Below are 19,943 nucleotides of genomic sequence, written 5' to 3' on the forward strand. Positions count from 1 at the left end.
TTGGAGTGTAATTCAGTAACTAAACCCTCATCTATGCTCAGCACACTAGGCTTACCAGCTGTTCTCCAAGAGCTGAATACTAATTCCAGAGCTGTCACAACCAATAGATGGAAATACAGCACAGCCTATAGAAACAATCACTGAATTCCAGTAACTGGAAAGGGGGTATAGGAACAAGGGTAGTACAAAGTCTACTAAAATACCTGTTTACCCAAGGTAAGAATGGCATGGAAGGGAGAAACTCATGACTAGAGGCTAGAACTGCAGAGGAAAAACTAGAAAAAGGAAAATAATCAGTGAAGGAGGAAGATAGACAGCTCCAGAGGGGAAAGAAGAAGAAAACAGGGTGGAATCATTTAAAACAATCTGTCCACTGAGGCTGAGGCAGGAGGCCTCCAACTCCAGCCTCTGTGTCTGTGTCTGTGTGTTCTGGAGAGCTTACCAAAACAAAGTGCAAACGAGAATAAGACAGGACAGTGCCTTAATTAGATTATTGCAGGGAGAAGAAAATTTATTTCATCCACATTTTCATGAGCCATCTTTAACTTAAGCAGCCAGGGCAGGACTCTGGAGACAGGAGCAAGACCGTAGAGGAGAACTGCTCATTGGCTTGTACCTCCTGGCTCACCCTGGTTTCTTTAGAGCACCCAAGTCCACCAACCCAGGAATGGCACCACCCACAGAGGAGTTGGCTCTTCCTCGTCAATCACAAATTAAGAAAATATCCTACAGTCTTGCCTGCCCGCAGTCCACTCTTACAGAGACATTGTGTCAATTAAGGTTTCCTCCTCTCAGATGACTGTAAATGTGTCAAGTTGACATAAACTAGCTAACACATCCATTGAATTTAAATTAGATACTAACTAAGGAAAGGACCAAAGTGAAGGAAGGAGTGCTGGGTGCAGGTTCCAGGTCTGTATGTCATCTCTCACTTAAATACAGGTGCCAAACCCATTCCATGCTGACCATGCTCTACAGGAAGGCTGAGTAGCCCAGTGACACTTCTCTGGGCTTCCAGAAAGACCTTTGCCCATGTCCACCTCGCTGTACCCTCAGCAGGGCTCTTTTTCCAAATGGCATCTACTCAAGGAAAGTGCAGGGGAAGACAGACTTTGCCTTCCCTCCCATTTGTTATTTGAAGTACTGTGTGGGTTTACTGAGGCACTGGAAGATGTCATAAAGCCAAAGACCAAGTTTTCTGTATCTTCTGCATTAGAAAGCATTCCTCAGTGAAATCCCTCCCGACTGCACATTCAACTCTCCTGTTTTCCAGTTTCCCTCCTTTCTCTGCTACTGAAAGCAGGGTGACTGCTATCCTGGAGCTTCCTTCCATCTGTGTGTGCATGCCATTCTTCAGCCCTCATCAAGAGTCTTGATACCACATCCTGCCCTTTCTGACTGGAGCACTAATTTGAAAGCCCTTTGTTAGCGCCTTGAAAACCTCCTTGAGTGACTTTACATCTAGTAAATATATCTATATATCTTTATTTCTAGTAGATATAAAGTCAAATCTGGTCATATTTCCAAACCTAGAAGACTAAAGTGTCCAAATCCTAAATATCAGTCAAGTAGTGGAAAACCCTACATTTCTAAACAAAGAACACAACAGTCCAAACACCGAAGCTGGCGCAGAGCCACAGCTAGGGAGGGAAAGGAGAGAGTCTGCCTTTGAGGACACTATGTGGGGAGAGAGAGGAAAAGATGTGCTTCCTGAAGAGATTCACCAGCCAAACAACTAGGTAAAATAACCCACAGTCCCACATTGGTAGCTCCACTGTGAAAGCTCAGTCATACACAAGCTAGGCCATGGTACTGGCTGGCAGCCCTTTATGAACGACAGTGCCATTCATTTTTCTCTCCTTTGCTACTTGACCTGGCATTACTTTGTTTCTTTCTGCTTCAGGTCCTTAGTGCTGGGATTACAGGCAGTTCCCACCACACTCCACAGCACTGCTCATCCAGTTACAAAATGACTAATGACTAGCTTTGTTTTGCTTAATATCACAAAAAACATTGGGAGAATTTTGCATTACTTGTATTTAGTGTCAAAATATTAGTCTTAATAGCAGGCATTGTTGTCAAGAAACTAATTTTAAATAATTTCATCTTCCAAACATTGTTGAACTATCCAGAATTATTCTTTGCATTCTTAACAGTATTATTTTCATAATCCTATGAAAATTTGTTTTACTGTAGGTATATATGTTGCATGAAAGCATATAGCCAAAGTAATTCCATTCTTCCTAGCAAAAGGCAGAACATAATCCCTAACAGGCTGGACTTCTCTCATTTTATGCTCATAGTCTCTTAACATAATGTGCTAAGCCAAAACAATTGACTTTACTATGTGTGATTTAATGAAGTTCACAATGTATATAGACCTGTATGTCCTCAAGAGCATTTGAACTGCTTTTTGTGAACTATTTTCATGTTGAGATCAACAGAGGCTGGAGACTCAGACTCTCAGACTAGCTGGGAATGGTTTCCAGATCACCCCACAGATGGTGAGCCTCAGTTTCCTCACTGGCAAAAAGAGAACAGTGCCTGCCTAAAGACAAATTGGTATACTTAATACAGACCAGTGCTTGCCCCCTTGGTGAGCCCAGTCTAATTACCAAGTCTGGAGGCTCCTCTGAAGGCTGTACAGAATGACAGAATCTGCCATTTGGAAGTTGTCACTGTGGAGATAGCATTGGCAAGGTTACAGCTAATTAGAGGAAGCAGGAGTTCATTTCAGCACAGCTTGAGTCAAGGAAACAAGACTCGGCTGTTGCAACAATCTAGCAAGAAATAAAGAACCATATAGTGATGATGGAACCACATGAAATGGAATTGTTGGGGTGTTACAGTAGAAACCCTGACAACGAGCCATTGAAGAAAGCACTCACAAAGGATGCCCTGGTGTCACTGCCTAAAGAGAAAAACTGAATATCCAAACCTCACGCATTCATATAACCTGAGAATCATTTCCTTTGAGAATTCAGTCCACTCAGAAAGAACTGGGCTGCCTAGAGAGCAGCAGAAACCAAGGAGTAGACAGGAGAGCAGATTAGATTGACTTCATCTTTTTCAGAGAGGCCTCTCAAAACTCTGGCATAGAAGAGACTGCAATATCTAATGCAGTTCTAAGCCTTAAAGAGAAACTAAAGGAAAGATTTCAGTGTTGCAATTAGTGGCAGTTTGTTGCAGATGGCTAATGTTTCAAAGGCAGAACCATTTTCTCCTTGATTTGGGTGGAAACATGAACTCAAATCCCTGGTGCCACATTTCCCATCACAGATGATAGAATTGCCAACACCAGGCCCTTCCTTTGGCTCCTGGGAACTTAATTTCCCTAGGGAGCTTTTGTGATTATTCAACTTGAAGACCTTAAAGAAGAATCACAGTTATTTCTCTCTGGAGCCTTATGAGAGCAAGCAACAGAAGTAAATAGTCACTAAGGAGGACAAGGAGAAATAAACAAGGGTTGAGGCAACTATTGGATAATTCATGTTAGAAAAGTCTCACAAATTATAAATTTGAATTGTAATGCTATGCCACCACTGCCTCTAATCATAATCTCCATGGATGGGTACACTGTATCAGGTTTTCTGCTCCCAACATGAGGGTGCATTTGACTGCCAATTGTCTAATACTGTTCCCCACTGCAAATACTCAAAAACTAAAAATTAGAATGAGACCCAGTTCTGCCAAGTCCCAGTGCTGTAATCTTGGAAATCCTTTTGTGGGATGTAGGTCAGTTCCTCTTATTTGACCTACTGTTCCAGTGTTCTGTGCTCAAAGGCATTTAATAAAACCACTCTGAAAAAAAAAAAATAATGTTAAGCACGTCATAAAAATAACCTTCAGGAATAACAGCTTCAGCTTCAATTCATAGCAGATTCCTGGGCCTTCCTATTAGTAAAATCGTATATATGGCTTACTACAGTTCAATGTGTAGAATGTTTTAAAATATTGCAACTCTAGTCAGACACCAAGATGTTTGTTTTTGCAGCAGTAGAGATGGAAACCAGGGTCTTGCACATGCTGGACAAGTGATCTCCCTTGGAGGAACACTCAATTATGTCTTTTAGGAGTGTCAATTTGAAGATTTTTGAGAAAGCCCCTAGTGATTTTTCTATCTTAACCTCCCAAATTACAAGATTACAGGCATGTGCTAGGCAAGGTGGCATAAATCTCTTCAAAAATTGGGAAAACTGGCTCATGAGGCTTAGTGATTTGGCTAAGGTGATGTGAATAGTAAAGGCTCAGCCTTTAAACCCTAACATCTATGTTACTTCAACAAGTAAGTGTGTTCTGATCCTAATTATATTCAGGAAAGAGCCCAAGTGGCATGGAAAGAGGAGGAGGTGGTAGGAAATAGGCGGCATCCAAGGAAACTGTTAGTATCACGCCCAGTGAGTCTTCTCCAGTGTAGGTACATCCTATACAGTTCTCATTCTCAATATAATTAACTATGAGACAACAAAGCCACCACTTAAGGACCCTGAACTTACACCTTAACCAAAAGCAGACTTCAACAGACACTTAAAAATGTATTGCAAAATGTACAGCATTTATTCACATACAGACAAAAAGGCACAAATTCTACTAAATAGTTCAACAAAAAAATACAGCTGTCTTCAACTAGTTTTATAAATACTTTCAAAAAGGGGATAGAAATAAATACAGGATTGGGCCATGTAATATAAAATAGTCATCTCTACATAGACTTTGTTTAACTTCTGATTTTAACTCTTCATGCACCTTTTTTTTTTTTCAATTTTAGTTGAATGGACACCAAGCTAGGCACATAGTGAAAAATCCTCTGTACAAGGTTACAAATGTAATGACAAGTCTGTCCATTTTAAAATAATTAAGATTTGTACACAACACATAAAACCCTTCATTTAAATTTTTGTTTATAACCTAACAAATGACATTCCAGGCAACTTTACAAAAGTTCAACTAGCCTACATTTTGACATAATACATTGATCATAATCAAAGATATTTCTTGGTCAGGATGCACAAGGAAGATTCAAAAGAACAAACAAACAAACAAAAAAGCTCAATACTAATAGAATGCAAGTGGGTAGGTGGGCTGTGGCTGCTTGTGGCGCCTCATACAGAGTTCCCAGCATGACATGAAACTAACTTACAAAGCTATCATTACACTGTCAGAAACCGTGCTCTAGACCATTTGCATTTCAAAGCAGTAATTAAACATGTGGGCTTTATTTTTTTTTATTTAGTTTTTGTGGGGGAAATTTTTTATTGTTTTTTTTTTTTTTTTTTTTTACTATTTTGTTGGTTTTTTTTTTTTATTTTGTTTTGTTTTGTTTTTGGTTCAGCATAACTTGGAACATTTGAAAGCTTTTCAACCTAAATGTGGGGGAAAACAGGTAAGGCATTATTTTTGCACAAAACTAGCATTCCTAATAGTGCAAATGAATCTGGTGCCTCCTAAAATGGTGAGAGGCCGTACACTCACTAAATCAATTTAGGTTTTCTTTCTATGGCTTCACAGGTTATCCCTCTATAAATCCTATCTCACCAGAGCTGTTGCTGTTATCAAAAGATAACTAGATAAGAGTCCAGCCTTTTCCTGTATCCAGCACAAGGGTTTTGCTCATATGCAAAACATCTCATTTTTAAATTAGGCTACAAGCAAAAGTACAACTTGGACTCCTAAAAATCTTCTAATACTGGTAGCAACAAGCTGATCTGGACAGCAGTCTCAAAGGAGCTCCATAGCTCAAAAAATAGTCAATCTAAAACCTGGGTCATCCTTTCCCCTCCCCTGAATTAGCTACTACAATGTACTTGAGAAGTTAAGACTTGGTTTGAAAATGTCATACATACAATGAGATGCATCAGATCTGTCATTTGATCATCTGATAAAACTTGCATAGCAAGATGGAATTCAATAAGCCTTTTCTGTTGTTGACGATCATCTGGAAGACTTGAAAGCTTCTACAAATTCAAAACATTGCTCATTAATTATCAGAATGTCCCTGCCACATGGAAACAGATGTATAAATGAATCAGGAATCTGAACATTGATATTAATAAACTAAGGGTAATTTCAGGGAAACCGGGCTTACTCCAAATGCCCTTCAATTCTAAATCTCATTGCTACTGAAACTTGCCTTCTCTTAAATTTGATTCACAACTACATTGAATTCCAAAGAAAATAACAGGACTTTAACACTATCCACTTGTCTGAATACATATGCACTATATGAGGAGTGCAAAAACAGAACATTATACTCAAATTTAATGCTAAATTTATTATTGCTGATAACTTACTAATTATTGCCATATGCAATTCGAAAGTCCAAGTTACAAATCAGAGTTTAGAAACCTATTCCAACTCCAGAAACCTATTCAAGGATACATTTTGACTTCTTTCCTGTATAACCTTGATGCAACTTATTGCCTTTCTATGTTTTAAAATATAACCTGTTTTGCTTTTTTTTCCTTTTGCTTAAGGAATCCACTCATGGTGGAAGCCTGGATTTCCCAAATATGTACTAGTGGTTGACTCTGCAGAGTGAGAGTCACCAAAGTCTGAAGTTCATCACTTGAACTCAAATAACCACTGTATTATTGGAAGCCAGATGGCTAAGTACTGGCAGTAGCCAGGGGAATCCCATTTGGGTCCAAAGGCCAGCAGTTAGGAAAGAGGAAGGTCAAGCGGACTAATAACACCTGGGCCTCAGCTGCCCTTTCTCACAAAACTTTCTTGACAACTTTTTCTCTATCCGTCCTATGTCCACAGCCCACTCAGGGCTTCAGGACCTCGCTACACAAGCCCTAAATCTCACTGCAGCAGCTCTGCTCCTCCAGCCTTCCAGCAGTGCCTGTTGTGTAAACTCTTCCCCTGGATGCCACATGTGCAAGATCCCAGTGTTGCTCAAGTTTCTGAGCCTCAGCTACTCACAACCACACAGCCTGGGAGCCAAATGCTGTCAGCATTTACCATTCCTAGAAAATAAGCTCTGTGGGCTATAAATGGTACATGAGGGCTTCTATAAATAGGACTTATTCACTACACAGAATTCTATGATTCTGCTAGAGTATTCAAGAGTTTGTGCTTTGGGGAAAATGTAGAGGGCAATAATACTATTATTCAAGCCTGGCCCCCTCTGTAAAGTTATTTCATTTGTTTTCTTAGTGTTTAGTTCAGGTTCTAATCTTAGTGTCTTATGGTTACAATCTACTCTTCTGTTTCCTCAACAAGTTGCAAATAACACAAACTTCTCACAATGATTTATAAATGACTCTGGAAAAAAAATTCAATCTGAATTGCAAGAAAATCTGTTTGTGGAGCTCAGAAACAATGGGTTTTTGCTTGCCCCCATATCAGAGCTCTCCTCAGCACATGGCAACAAGCCATATGCTTCCATACCGGCTGTTTCATCAAGAGGCCAAGATGCTTCTCCTGATGATGTCTGTCCTCCTGCTGATGGTGCTGCTGGCATGGATACATTTCTTCTCTGATGCCTCGCTTTCTGAGTCACTCATTTCCCCATCAGGGGCGTAACCATCGTTCTCACTGTCAGTTCTTAACCTGCTCTTCGATCTCTCCTTGGCTGGAGCTCGGCTTATACCCAGATGGGAGCAGTCTGAGTGCTGGTGGCAGGCCCCATCATGGGCTTCTCCTTGCTGCTGCCGTTCCCCCTTCTTTGGAATCCGGAATCCTCCCCAGCTTTTCACTGGGCTGGCAGGTGTTGTAGGCACTTTGACTAGGGAGCCATTGCACTTGGGCACAATCTCCTTCCTGGTGCCAGGTGCTGACTGCCCTACTCCAGGGGAGGTGGCAGCTCTTGTGTTGTCCAGATGCCTCTGGGATGTGTCTGTGGACCTGAGAGGCTTGTGACTCTGTTTAAAAGATTTGTCCTTTAAGTCTCCTTTAACAAGATCACAATGAAAACGATTGTCTCTTCTTTTCCCATGGTCTGGGGTCACCACACCATTTTTCTGTTGTGCTGATGATATGAGACGTGCTTCTGCAAAAGTCTTTTCAAAGCTCAGAAGGCTTTCTGGGACCCCCGACCCCTCCCTCCTACCAGACAGACCTGGCTGCTTTATCGGGGTCTTTCCCTCAGTCCCAGAACTGTTCTGCAATGCATCTCGCTTATGGGACTTTTTCAGTGAATGAACCAAGTTAGTACCCATTTGTTTCCTGAAGAATGCAGAATGCCACTTCAAGTCCTCTATCTTGGGAACATTGGGGCCCACAGAAGGACTGTTGAACAAAAGCATGTTCTCCAGTGAGGAGCAGGAAGAAGGCACACCTAGGAACAGAAAACCACAGGGAAAATTACATAAGCAAATCCAAACTAATAAAGTTCTAGACCGGAAACATCATTATCAAACTCCCACCCAAGCAAGAGTCATCAGCACTTGGTTTTTAAAAAAAATGGGTTTTTAAAGACATGACCTGCTTCAAGAATCTGCTTTCAATTTTTGTAGTCAGTATATTAAATTTCTTATCCAAAACCACTAAAATACAGTTTTTTATGAAAATTGGGAATCCGCTCGAAATCTGTCCAGTGACAGCCACTACCTCTACTTAACAGCAGTTGTACTATCTACAAGTCGTCATCCGTCACTTTCCTCTCTGAACTAAGTAGAACTTCTAAGTTTCTTTCTCCAAAGGACCATTGAGGACAAATACATGTAAATGTGAAAACTGAATAAAGGTAAGTATTCACAATAATTCTGGACATAATATGAAAAAAACGTTCATTCACTGTAGGTAAAATTTGTGGGGTTCAATGTGTCATCCAAGTTGTTAAATCAGTCTTTTATGCAAATCAAAACTTATGCTTCATAGCTTAACCTGGTAAAAGCTTATATTTTCTGAATTCATGAATATCAATTCTCATCTAATTAGAAACTTACACTTCCTGTTTTCTTAGTCATGTTTTATTTAATGTGTAGGGGTGTTTTGCCTGCATGTTTGTGTGTACTACATGGGTACTGTACCTGTGGGAGCCAGAAGAGGGCATCAGATCCTCTGAATCTAGAATTTATCTAGACAGTTGTAAGCTGCTATGTGGGTGTTGGGAATCAAACCCAAATCCTCTGGAATACTAAAGCAGACAAACACTCTTAACCACTCTCCACCTTACACTCCCTAGACTATTCCACATCTGTTTTGTATATTAGTTATGACCCACCAATGTGTTTCATACTCATTAGTAAACTTTATAACCCTGGTCTGAAAACCACTGGTGAATTCATAAGGACCATGGTTCTCTAAGAGTCTCGAGACCAACTACAAAAAAGCAGTTCTCATGTTTTGTCTCCTCAAGATGTGAACCACAAGGTTCTGTTCCACTGTGTCCTACAGGAACCCTAAGATCTTACAACCCACAAGACCCTAACAGCAACACAGCTGAGGTCCTTTTTACAAGCTGTTCATCTGAAAATGGCTTTCTCAGAAAACAATCACCTTTATGCCATGTGAAGTGCATCTTTTGTTTGTTTTTATTGAAATACCCAAAGCAAACAAAGATGAAGAGAACCCAATGTTGTCCGAACTGTAATTTCTACTACCTGACTTGGAGCCTGAGTAGCTCCAAAGTATCTAACAACAAGCCTCCTGGAAGTACCATTTCCACTGAAGATGCTCTCAAACCACAGAATGACCCTACTGGTTCCCAGAATCACAACAGTTTGAACCATGAACTCTAAAGAACACATGGAAAGTCATGGGCATCTCCCTTGAAACTGTCTTTAAAAGCAGAAGGAAATCCAGCTCAGTGTTTTAAGAGCAATGACTGCTCTTCCAGTGGTCCTGAGTTCAAATCCCAGCAACCACATGATGGCTCACAACCATCTGTAATGAGATCTAATGCCCCCTTCTGGTGTGTCTGAAGAGACCTGCAGTATACGTGTGTGTGTGTGTGTGTGTGTGTGTGTGTGTGTGTGTATTATATATATTATATATATAAAAAATCTTAAGAAAAAAAGAAACGAGAAGGAAAAGCCACTCTTGGGAGCTTCAGCTGCATTTGCTGTAGCATCCCACAAGAATAAAATCTTTTTAACTGATTGTAATTGCTGACTCAAAATGAAGAGGAACATTTGTTTCTCTTTTCTGAATTTGTTTTTGTTTTCTTTAAAAATGGTCTCATTCTATAACCTAGGGTGAACTAGAACTCATAACCTAGTCCAGCTGACTGAAATTGACACTCTTACCTCAGCCCCCGGAATGCTTTGATTACAGGCATAAGCCACCATGTTCACCAGCAATAGGACTTCTGGATGAATCTACATTATAGTTCTATAACCCAAAATACATCCTAACCTTGTGAGGAGAATCTCACTCACTCAGTCAAGTACAATTCTCGGCCATAATGCAAGCAGCTGCCTGGGATACCCATAAAAAAATGACTCCATTCCAGCCACACACAAATTATCCTTTATGGATCAATCACTGACTCCTTATGAAGTACTAAAAGCGTCAACTGACAGAACTCTGTCAGTATACTAACTACATCAACCATCCCAGATACTACCAGCATCCAACAGAAGAATGAAAAGAGAAAGAGTGACCTTAAAGAATCTAAACTACACTGTCTTTAACCAATGACACTCCTTAGAAAACTTACTTTCCATCGTTCCAGATAATGAAAGACACTTGGCTCCTCTGAAAAATACTTAAATCTCACCAAGAACACATACATCTTTACTGAAAGTATGAGAACCTTGAGGAGATGAGTATTACTGAAAACTCCCCTCAGTCTTTTTTGTGTGCACCACTAACTGGGTTATCTCTACCATGTTGCTTGCATGCCATAATTATCTAAAGGAAATAAAAATCCACAAAATCTGAATGGGAAGAGTGAATGAACTATGACTCTCCATACAAGCAAGTACCAAGAGTGCTGCTGCTGGAACTTCAAAGGGCAATCCAAGGTGGAGTCACTCATCCTTCTCAACTAAAGGGCAGCCTAAGACCCACCTGCTCCCTGACTTATCCCAGGACCAACTTCCTCCATGAAATCTTACACTATCTACTTTCTGGAGCTTATCATCACAGAACACTGGTGCTAAACACACATTTTAAAGGTCATGATTCTACACCAGACTAACAAGATCATATGAATTCCAGAGTGAAACACTTGCCCAACCTTAATAACTGACACATCGCCAGAGTACAGGAAGCATATTCCCATATTTAACTTTCTTTTTGGCTAGCTAGAACAATGTAAATGGAAGACAACCAATCAATCAATCAATCAATGCCCAGCACACTCAGAATTCCATCTCATCCTTATCTTCAAAGGACACTATGAATGTTAGGAAATGATTTTATCTGGTAAGTAGTCTTAACATGTCTTTACAATGTTAGGTTGATCCAAAAGCTAGAGCGTGAACTAACCCCTTTGTAGCTATCACCATGTTTATCAAGAGCTCCTCAATGTGCTACAGTTTGTTTTCATACTGATAATTACAAGAGGTAGCCTAAGATAACATCCCCACTTTACATGAAATTGTAGAGAGAAATTAAGGTCTATGACTGTGTCTATTTGGTCATGAGGGAGATGCTACAGGTCTCAAAGCCTATTTAACACCAAATTCCGTACCTTCCCTCTAATATAATGCCTTTAATGTTTAACAGCTGTGCTCTGAAAACTTTCCTACAGGACAGATTGAAAGAACAACTGTTTTCCCTCAACAACAGTGTCAAGGTGACAAACCCCTGCCCTACCTTGTGCCCTCCTAGGGCTTTATGCATACCTGAAACTTTTCCTTGCTCCAAGAGCTTAGCATAAAGACTGAAAATCTGTTCCTGGACTTTGCACACAGACCGTTTAATCTTTTCCCTGCGGGTCACCATGTAAGTGAGGTTCCGAACCTAGAATGTAGAGAATAAAGATTCTAAGTGAGCAATACGGTAACAATACTTCAGTGCTTCCATTTCTCCTTTACCTGAGACATACCAGCCCTACTCGGGCCTTGACAGACATTTGAAATGAAAACATGCTTTAAGCATTTTACCCTACCACTAGAAAGATTCTGCTTATTTATTCCCTTGTGTCTGTAGCAGCCATGAAGTGACACCAGAGGAGTGGCAGAGATAGGCAGAATCCCACTACTCCCCTCCAGTCTGCAGTGTAGAGAACCCCACTATCTAATCAGGACTTGCTGCCTTGTGCCACAGAGCTCTGCTTACCATCCAACATTATCTTCCCAGAAAACTTATTGTCAATCGTTTGAGCAGTTATGAATCAACCTCCCTGCACATTTGTATCAGGCATCTTCCAAGTCAATGGCATAAGAGGAACCCCTGCACAAAGTCCTCTGGAAGATCAAATGAGCTGCTTGGTCCACTGGCACAACTTTGCAAATAGCCAGCCATTGCAGATTCCAGTGAGGTGTCCAAATGCCTGGGAACTGTCCCAGCATCCCCAGCAAATCTTTACATCTATGGATCTTCAGTTTCAAAGTGCTACTAACCTCATTCTCATTCTAGTTCATCTGTAACTGAAAGACCAAGTGCTGAGATTCCCCACTCAATCTGTTCTAAGACCTCTTCAAATCATATATACGTCTATTAGTTTGTCGTAAGTAATCTAGGCTTCCAGAGTCAATATTCCCAGTCATCACTAAATACAAAATTAAAGAACTAAGGCACTAAACCCCACTGATCCTTGGTTCTAAATTGCATGAGCCTAAAGACAGAACATAGGTGCAGCCCACTGCTGAACAATTAAACCTTTCTTCAGGAAGACGCCCATAAAACCTCAACCACCCTCAGTGGCAGTGGCAGAAGTGGAAAGTAACTACATGCTCCCCACTGGCTACCATCAATGGCATGTTAAAAATACGTCCTTTTGAGCAGTCTTTCTTATATGCTACTATAAGTGCAAGTTCAAAGGTCACCAGCTGCATCTTTGGCACAAACCATGCATTTTTGCACACTGGCTGATGCAGATATTCCCTCTCAGTCTTCAGATCTTTCTCCATCCTCACAATCCCAGCTGTGCTCAAGGCTGGGACCTACATGAGGATATGGGAGAAGGGAAACACTACTGGGCTTTGCTGACCCTAATATTCACCATCAGGTTCTTCCTGTCTCTATTTCTACACTAATCACTTATGATTAATACTATTAGAATCTGTTTTGGTTAATAAAAGATTAAAAAGAAAATCACTCCTTTGAGTCTGAGTTAAATATAATGTCATTGGGCCTGCCTAGCAGGTAGCCAAACCCAGGCAAGGAAGTTAAGTGCTCTTTAGAGAAATCCTAACCAGCTTGGGACTGGAAGTGACTAACAGAATTTTCTCTCTGATAGTAGTATTCCACCCAGATGAGATTATGGGTGGAAACTCAGAAACAAAGAAATCAAACCTAAACCCTCATCACAAACTCAAACCTTTGACAGCACAAAGAGGCCAGCTTTCCATGAAGAATGTGATTCTGGGAAAACATGAAATGGGCAGTATAGTCTACACTCATATTCAACTCAAGCTTGATCCATGAAAATAAAGGGAAGGCAGGGAATCTCAACCTTGGTAGCTTCCATGCCAGGAAAGGCTTTCATAGCCTTGGTGAAAGGAAAAAAAACAAACTGCCTTTTTCTTTCCAGTGACCTCAGATGAATAACATCTAAATCAACCCACAAAGTAAAAAGGCCGTAACTTCCAGTTGTGATCCATAAGGCCTAACTGGTCCATCTCTGGCTGACCACGGCAGAGCTAAGTACCCCAAAGTAAACAAAACAACAAAAGAAGGAATTCTTGGCAGAAATCTAGACATGGTCTCTGCCCAGAGAGCTTGACTACTCAACCAATTCACCTTCCCTCAGCTGCCAGCAGCAGGCACCGAAACCTACCAAATCCAGGTCAACGTTCCCCATAAGGCAAGTTCGCAAAGAGAACCAAAGATGATCCCTCCCACTCCAGTTTGTACTTTTTAAGTTTCCAGAGTGTTACTGTTGCACCCTGAGAACAAGCAGCAAAACAGGCAGGAATAGTTGCAGTGGGTTTTCTGAGCCCTATGCAATGCCTGCCATATTAGAGCCTCCCATGCATTTTTGATCAGGGACAACTGAGGTCTCGTTGAGTTTTCAAAAAGTTCTGTTCCACTGAGGCACAAGTGCACAGGACTGACCCCCAGGACTTGGAGCCTTTCCATACAAACTACAGGTAGTGAAGAATGATGTCTTTATCCAAGCTAGTAATCCAGTGAGGTAGTCAGAAGTTCCAGAGTGAGGTGACAGTGAAGTGCCACTCATCATCACCAACCATCTCTTTTTAGAGCCTCCTGCTATCTATTCCCGTCATGTAGCTTTCTGGTCCAGAACTGGTACCCAGGTGTGCAAGGCCCCCAAGGTGTTTGTTAATTTGCCAGAAAGAGCAATTAACATAATCACTGAGTCACCTGCATTCATGATGAGTGCTACTCACTTGTTCAGGGACGAGCACATGCCTCCAGTCCAGTCACCTGTATCGACTGGCTCAAGTGCCTATCATGTACCGATAGTTCATGAAAATAGGCAGATCACTAACTTTTTGAGAAAACAAGTGAATTGTAACTTTGGATCTTTCCTTTTGTCAGTCCTGCCCTTGGTCTGATGCACTCGTTTATAATTGCAAAGCACTATACAACTCTCCAGGGCCTGCATAGACTTCAGCTTCCAGACAGCCCTCATGGCAAAGGAGGAAAACATAACTCGTCATTATAAATAAACCCACTTTAAACTGACACTGAATGCATTAAAACTTAGACTTTTTAATAATAAATGTTAAGTAATGCCACCCACACACACATACACAGGCACTCTTGCACACAAATCCTGATTTATTCCCTTATGCATCGTAGGCATTATTCTACTTTAAAGGAAAATGACGACTCCGAAAAAGTTTAGAATTTAATTATAAGTATATGTTAATCTCAGTAACTTAAATACAGAAAAAGAGTTAATACACCACAAGCATTTTCTACACTTTTATTCTGTGGTGATTGTGAAACAAACACAGTCAAAACATGAGACTTCTTGCCTTCCCTCCCAAGAACTGTCTGACTCCATGCACCCCAATTACAGCAGTTGTTGGGTTAGGATGGTAGTTTCTCACCATAATACTCATTTACTCTGAATCCCTTTCTCAATAGCACACCACAAGTGCATGTGGTTCTTTGAACTGACCACCAGGGGGCCTGTAAGAGCCTCACCGACCTGCTCCCACCTCCCCTTAGCCTAACACCCACCACCTTACCCTATCAAAGTCTAGAAAAGGATCACAAGAAGCCAGCATTAGATGATGCACTAAAAGGGCCTCTAATGAGCACTTAACAAATACTTTCATGACTACCCCATCTCTAAAAAGGTGGTGCAAGCCGCTGTGAGAACTGATCCTTTTGGCCAAGTACTTTTGCACTCCCCTGCCTACACTCTCATTTCAAATCATCTATGAGTCAGATTCAGTTGCCAAGCAGGTGATGAATCACTCCTCTCTAATAAGTGAGGGGCTTGAGGGAGATATGCATTAGCTGTTTCAGGCCACTTGGGTACCTTTCGGCACAGGCTGCTTCAGGCCAGACAACTTGCATACCATCTCTGCCACACTAATGAATTTAATAGGTAGGTAGCAGTCAGCGGAGTAGGTGTGAAAGGTACTGAAGACACAGCCCCAATTAGCAAGCCTTGGTCAAAAACCACCTACGGGAGCTGGAGACCCTGGGGAGGACAGTCCACTCCTAATTATTCCTGCAGCAGGAAAAAAGGTCCAGACAGGGACTCCAGAGGTAATGGAGGGTGGGGGAGGCACAAAGCAACAAACAGCTGAGGGAAGTGTCAGCAGCTGAGGCTCCAGGCTGCCAACAGCCACTTAATCAGCAACCCAGGAGTGTGATAAACTCGTGTGTATATGTATGTAGTGTACTGAGATTGCTAAGGGCTCCACAGACAAACCCAATGCCCTGTGCACCAGGAATCACCCACACACAAAGACATAAGCCGGAGAGGGATGTACACACACACAAAATCGCACACTATATGTACACAACCTCTGTGATGACTTAGCACCTCACTGCCAAGACTGTCTTCTGTAATAGGTGTGTATTAAGTCCATGCACACACATCAGCACCCAGAGCCTGTTCTGCTCCACAACAGAGCTGGGAACGCTCCTGTGAATTAGCCTAGAAGCAAAGATGAGTCAGCAGGAGGCAGTGCTTAGCTCTCTAATAAGCCCCTCATCAACTCCTAGGAAATGTCTCCCCGGGTTGAACAAGAATTTCCCTACTGCTGCCCACATAATTCAGACACATCCCAGTTCTAAAAACAATGCTGAGTCAAGCCATGGTCATGTTCCTGGTGCTCAAGTCCCTCCAGTTCTACAAGGACAAGGGAACGGGATGAAGGTACACCCCATCTGATCTTGCAGAACAGTAAAGATTATGGGAGAAATAATCACAAAGCAGCTCCCACACTGGCAGCCTTGCACACTGCAATGAGTTTACCAGCCCAAAAATGTTTAACCAACACGACCTCATGCTGTAGCGTGTACAAGGATCTGAGAGTAGTGACTGGCTATCATCTCTAGGCAAGGGCCCGCCTCTTTACATCTTCTTCTCTAAGTCATTATAAGGTGTCGGTGTCAATCATTACCCTCTCCAGGTCCTGCCGCAGGTGCGTGAACAGCTGCAGCCTCCTAAACAAGACATCCTGCTCCCGCTTGGCCAGATTGTCCTCTTCGTCTTTCTTTGGAGTGATGAGGGGCTTGTTGAAGTTGATCTTCCTCTTCAGCTTCCAGTACTGGTACAGAAAATCCACCACTTCCTCAGGCAGTCTCAGGGCCCTGGCCACATCCAGCAGGTTGACAAAGGTGTAGAACTCATCCTCCAGCTGCTGTAGCTTCTGCTTGCGAACACTCACACGGTGGGCCTCCTCTCGATTCTGCTCCAGACTAGCAAAGGGCTCCAGAGGGCTCTGGGGAGAACACTCAGTGGCCCCATTCTCCTGGGCTGCTCCTTCACCCAGGCTCTCCTCAGGTTTCCTGTGTGAGCTGTGCTTTGGGCAGTAGGACTTGAATTTGACTTCATCATTCTCTGCCAATATGGTCTTCATCTCCAGGCCACGGTCAAAAGCACAAGTCACATGGAAGGCTGTCCGGCAGTTCTTCACAGAGCACTGCAAAGAACACATGGAGAAGTTATAGAACACACTGCAAAGTTACACATGGAGTGGCAACAAGAGCCCCCACTGCTAGCCACCACATATGATGACAAAGGAACACTCATGGAGACAGAAAAGCTTGACAAAGATCAACAGGTTTGAAAGGAAGTAGGGCCAGGAATTTGAGGGAACATGCAGGGTAAAGCTTTCAGAGCCCAAACTATAGCTCGGTTGAAAGAGCCACAGCACTGAAATCTCAGAGCAGAGGAGGTGGAAGGCTGTACAACTGGCTCCTGTAGGGGAAGGTGGCACAATCCCCAAGAGCATGTGCTCTGTGTACTCAGTATACTCCGAGGCCTTAATTTAGTTCTCAAAGATTGAAAAGTAAGTTTTATTAAAAAATGTGAATAGCAATCTCCTCAGTACACACTTTTGTGATCAGTTTGTGAATCCTCAGTGTAACCCCCACCCCCACCCCTCTACCTGGAAAAGGTCCCAACTCAGGTAGGTAAATCCAAGCAGACTTCCTGAAAGTAGCATCCAGGAATCGCACCAGAGGAAGGTAGAATGAGAGACAAGAACCCAGTTCAGGAAGGATGGAGAAAGGTCTCCCTGCTGATCTGGAATCACCACTGCATCAGAGGTTCCCTTCCTGTGGGCCCCAGGGAAGTCAGCACAGAGGCCAGGCCTCATCAAGATGCACTGAACACTGCTCACTCCCCGCCAGCACAGGGCTACAATTTAGTGCCTTTGATCCAGACACAAGCCTCTGGCCAGCAGGAGCAAAGTGATTAACTTCTCCCGTCTGATCTCACTGAGCAAATCCCTAGAAAGAGGTACCTCTTGGAGGCTGAAGCCAGTCCCTTAAAAGCAACTGTATTGTGTGAGGCCAAGGGATCCCTGGGGCATGCCAGGGCTGCACAGACAACCAAGGAGCTTGTGAAAAGCTTAATTAAACTCATTCAACAGACCCTGCCATCACATAATCAGAGAAAGTAGAGTTGGGTTTCCCCCTCTTCACTTCAGTATTTAAGACTCGACTAAGTGCCAGTCACAATTTAATCCTTTACTATAAAACTCAAACCCCTTCACCATCCCAAATTCCAATCACCTAAAGCATATGCACCATGAGTAATCTGTATCTTTATAAATAACCTCAACTACAAGAAACGTGAAATCAGCTCTGGTGGCAGAACACACGCAGACACACCTGGCCACTATCATGGAGACACACTGCCTCTCCCCACCAGCAGCAGGAAGCCGAGCGAGAAGTAAAGTGGAAGCAGATGACTGAGGCGCAATCTGTGTCTGCCTTAAACTACACTTAACCCAGGCATTCTAACCTTAAAGAGAAATGAGCTGCAGCGCAGTATTTACACAGGACTTTGAAAAGATGCCAAATGGCCTTCCTCTGGGTTTTCCTATTCGGGTTGACTCAGCAAACAGATGTTACAGAAACATAAACCAGTCTTCCCAGCTGCACACATTTCGGAGAGGAATTCTTTTAATAAAAATCAATCTATTTTGTGAAGATATGAAAAGTCATCTGCCTTTCTTGGCCCCCTTTTCAAATTAATGCTCTGGGAAAAGAGGTCAATGGCAACAGAAATGTCCTTATACTGTCTCTCCTTGAAAGATAAGCAAGGCTCTCATCTGCCTCCCACCAAACATCAGCTAAGGAGCAGGGTTCATGTGCTCAGGGCAGCTAACACAGGCACAGGAGCTGCCATTTTCCCCGGTATGCCATGTGCCTGTGCGTGTGTATTGCACACATGCCAGACACTCAAATCCTTTTGACCTCTCCTCTATTCCTTTGCCCAAGTTCATTTTAGTATTCAACAGATTCTACTAACAAACAAACAAACATCACAACTTTAATATCCCCAAGGCCAAATCTCCTTAGCTGCCTAATGCCTGCCCTGCTACTTTTTCATTAATGTTTTTAGATGCCTGAACAGCAGTAGAAACAGTAATAGTGAAAAGTAGAACCTTGGGCTTGTTAAGAAAATGAAAAGAGGGGTTGGGGATTTAGCTCAGTGGTAGAGCGCTTGCCTAGGAAGCACAAGGCCCTGGGTTCGGTCCCCAGCTCCGAAAAAAAAGAAAAAGGAGAAAAAAAAAAAGAAAAGAAAAAGAAAATGAAAAGAGCCCGCCTTTAATTGAAGAGGAGGGCAGATTTCTGAGTTCAAGGCCAGCTTGGTCTACAAAATGAGTTCCAAGACAGCCAGAGTTACAGAGAAACCTTGTCTTGAAAAACCAAACCACCACCCCCCAAAAAAAGGTGGGGGGAAGGAAACAAAAGAAAACGAAAAGAGAAAAGAATATAATACCAGTCACTTGTACCTTACTCAAGGAATCATTGCTCAACCAAAACATAGCGTATTCTGACAAATGAAGAAATTTTGTCAAGTCATGCCTGTGCCTGTTGTATTCTCTACACTGATAGAAGCTGCCCAAATAGTGTTTCTGCCCACCAGACTTCAAAACAACAACAGAAAGAATTTGAGGCCTATTCAAGTCCATGCCAGAGTCGGAATTGACCTTCAACACAGCATTCTAGACCTTGAATCATAACAGACTAGATATCAACATGAGTCCCAGAAATCAATTACTCGGAGTTTCAGACAACATGAAGACACAGACAACACACAGACACCATTTTCCCATTAATTCTGCCTATCTCCTGACTTTCCACACTTATCTGCACCTGATCATGCAAATGCAATCAGCTCTTTACATGCTGGTTGGTTCAGTAGGGCAGCAGAGTGTGTGTGTGTGTGTGTGTGTGTGTGTGTGTGTGTGTGTGTGTGTGTGTGTGTGTGTGTG

The 19,943-nt window shown here is 42.3% G+C and overlaps 1 protein-coding gene across 4 annotated transcripts in view; it reads right to left on the bottom strand.

Annotated features, from left to right (window-relative positions):
• Positions 1-4,534: 4,534 nt before the first annotated feature.
• Jade1 (jade family PHD finger 1) overlaps positions 4,535-19,943 on the bottom strand; it is a 53,948-nt gene continuing 38,539 nt past the window's right edge. For all 4 annotated transcript variants that reach the window (XM_032898457.1, XM_032898455.1, XM_032898456.1 and 1 more), the window contains exons 9-11: positions 16,614-17,135; positions 11,739-11,856; positions 4,535-8,281 (exon numbers count right to left, since the gene is read on the bottom strand). In XM_032898457.1, coding sequence (XP_032754348.1) covers positions 7,404-8,281; positions 11,739-11,856; positions 16,614-17,135 — 1,518 coding nt within the window. In that variant the 3' untranslated portion in view covers positions 4,535-7,403. The remainder of the gene's footprint in view (positions 8,282-11,738; positions 11,857-16,613; positions 17,136-19,943) is intronic.

Source organism: Rattus rattus, chromosome 3 (assembly GCF_011064425.1).
Source record: "Rattus rattus isolate New Zealand chromosome 3, Rrattus_CSIRO_v1, whole genome shotgun sequence".
Lineage (NCBI taxonomy): Eukaryota > Metazoa > Chordata > Mammalia > Rodentia > Muridae > Rattus > Rattus rattus.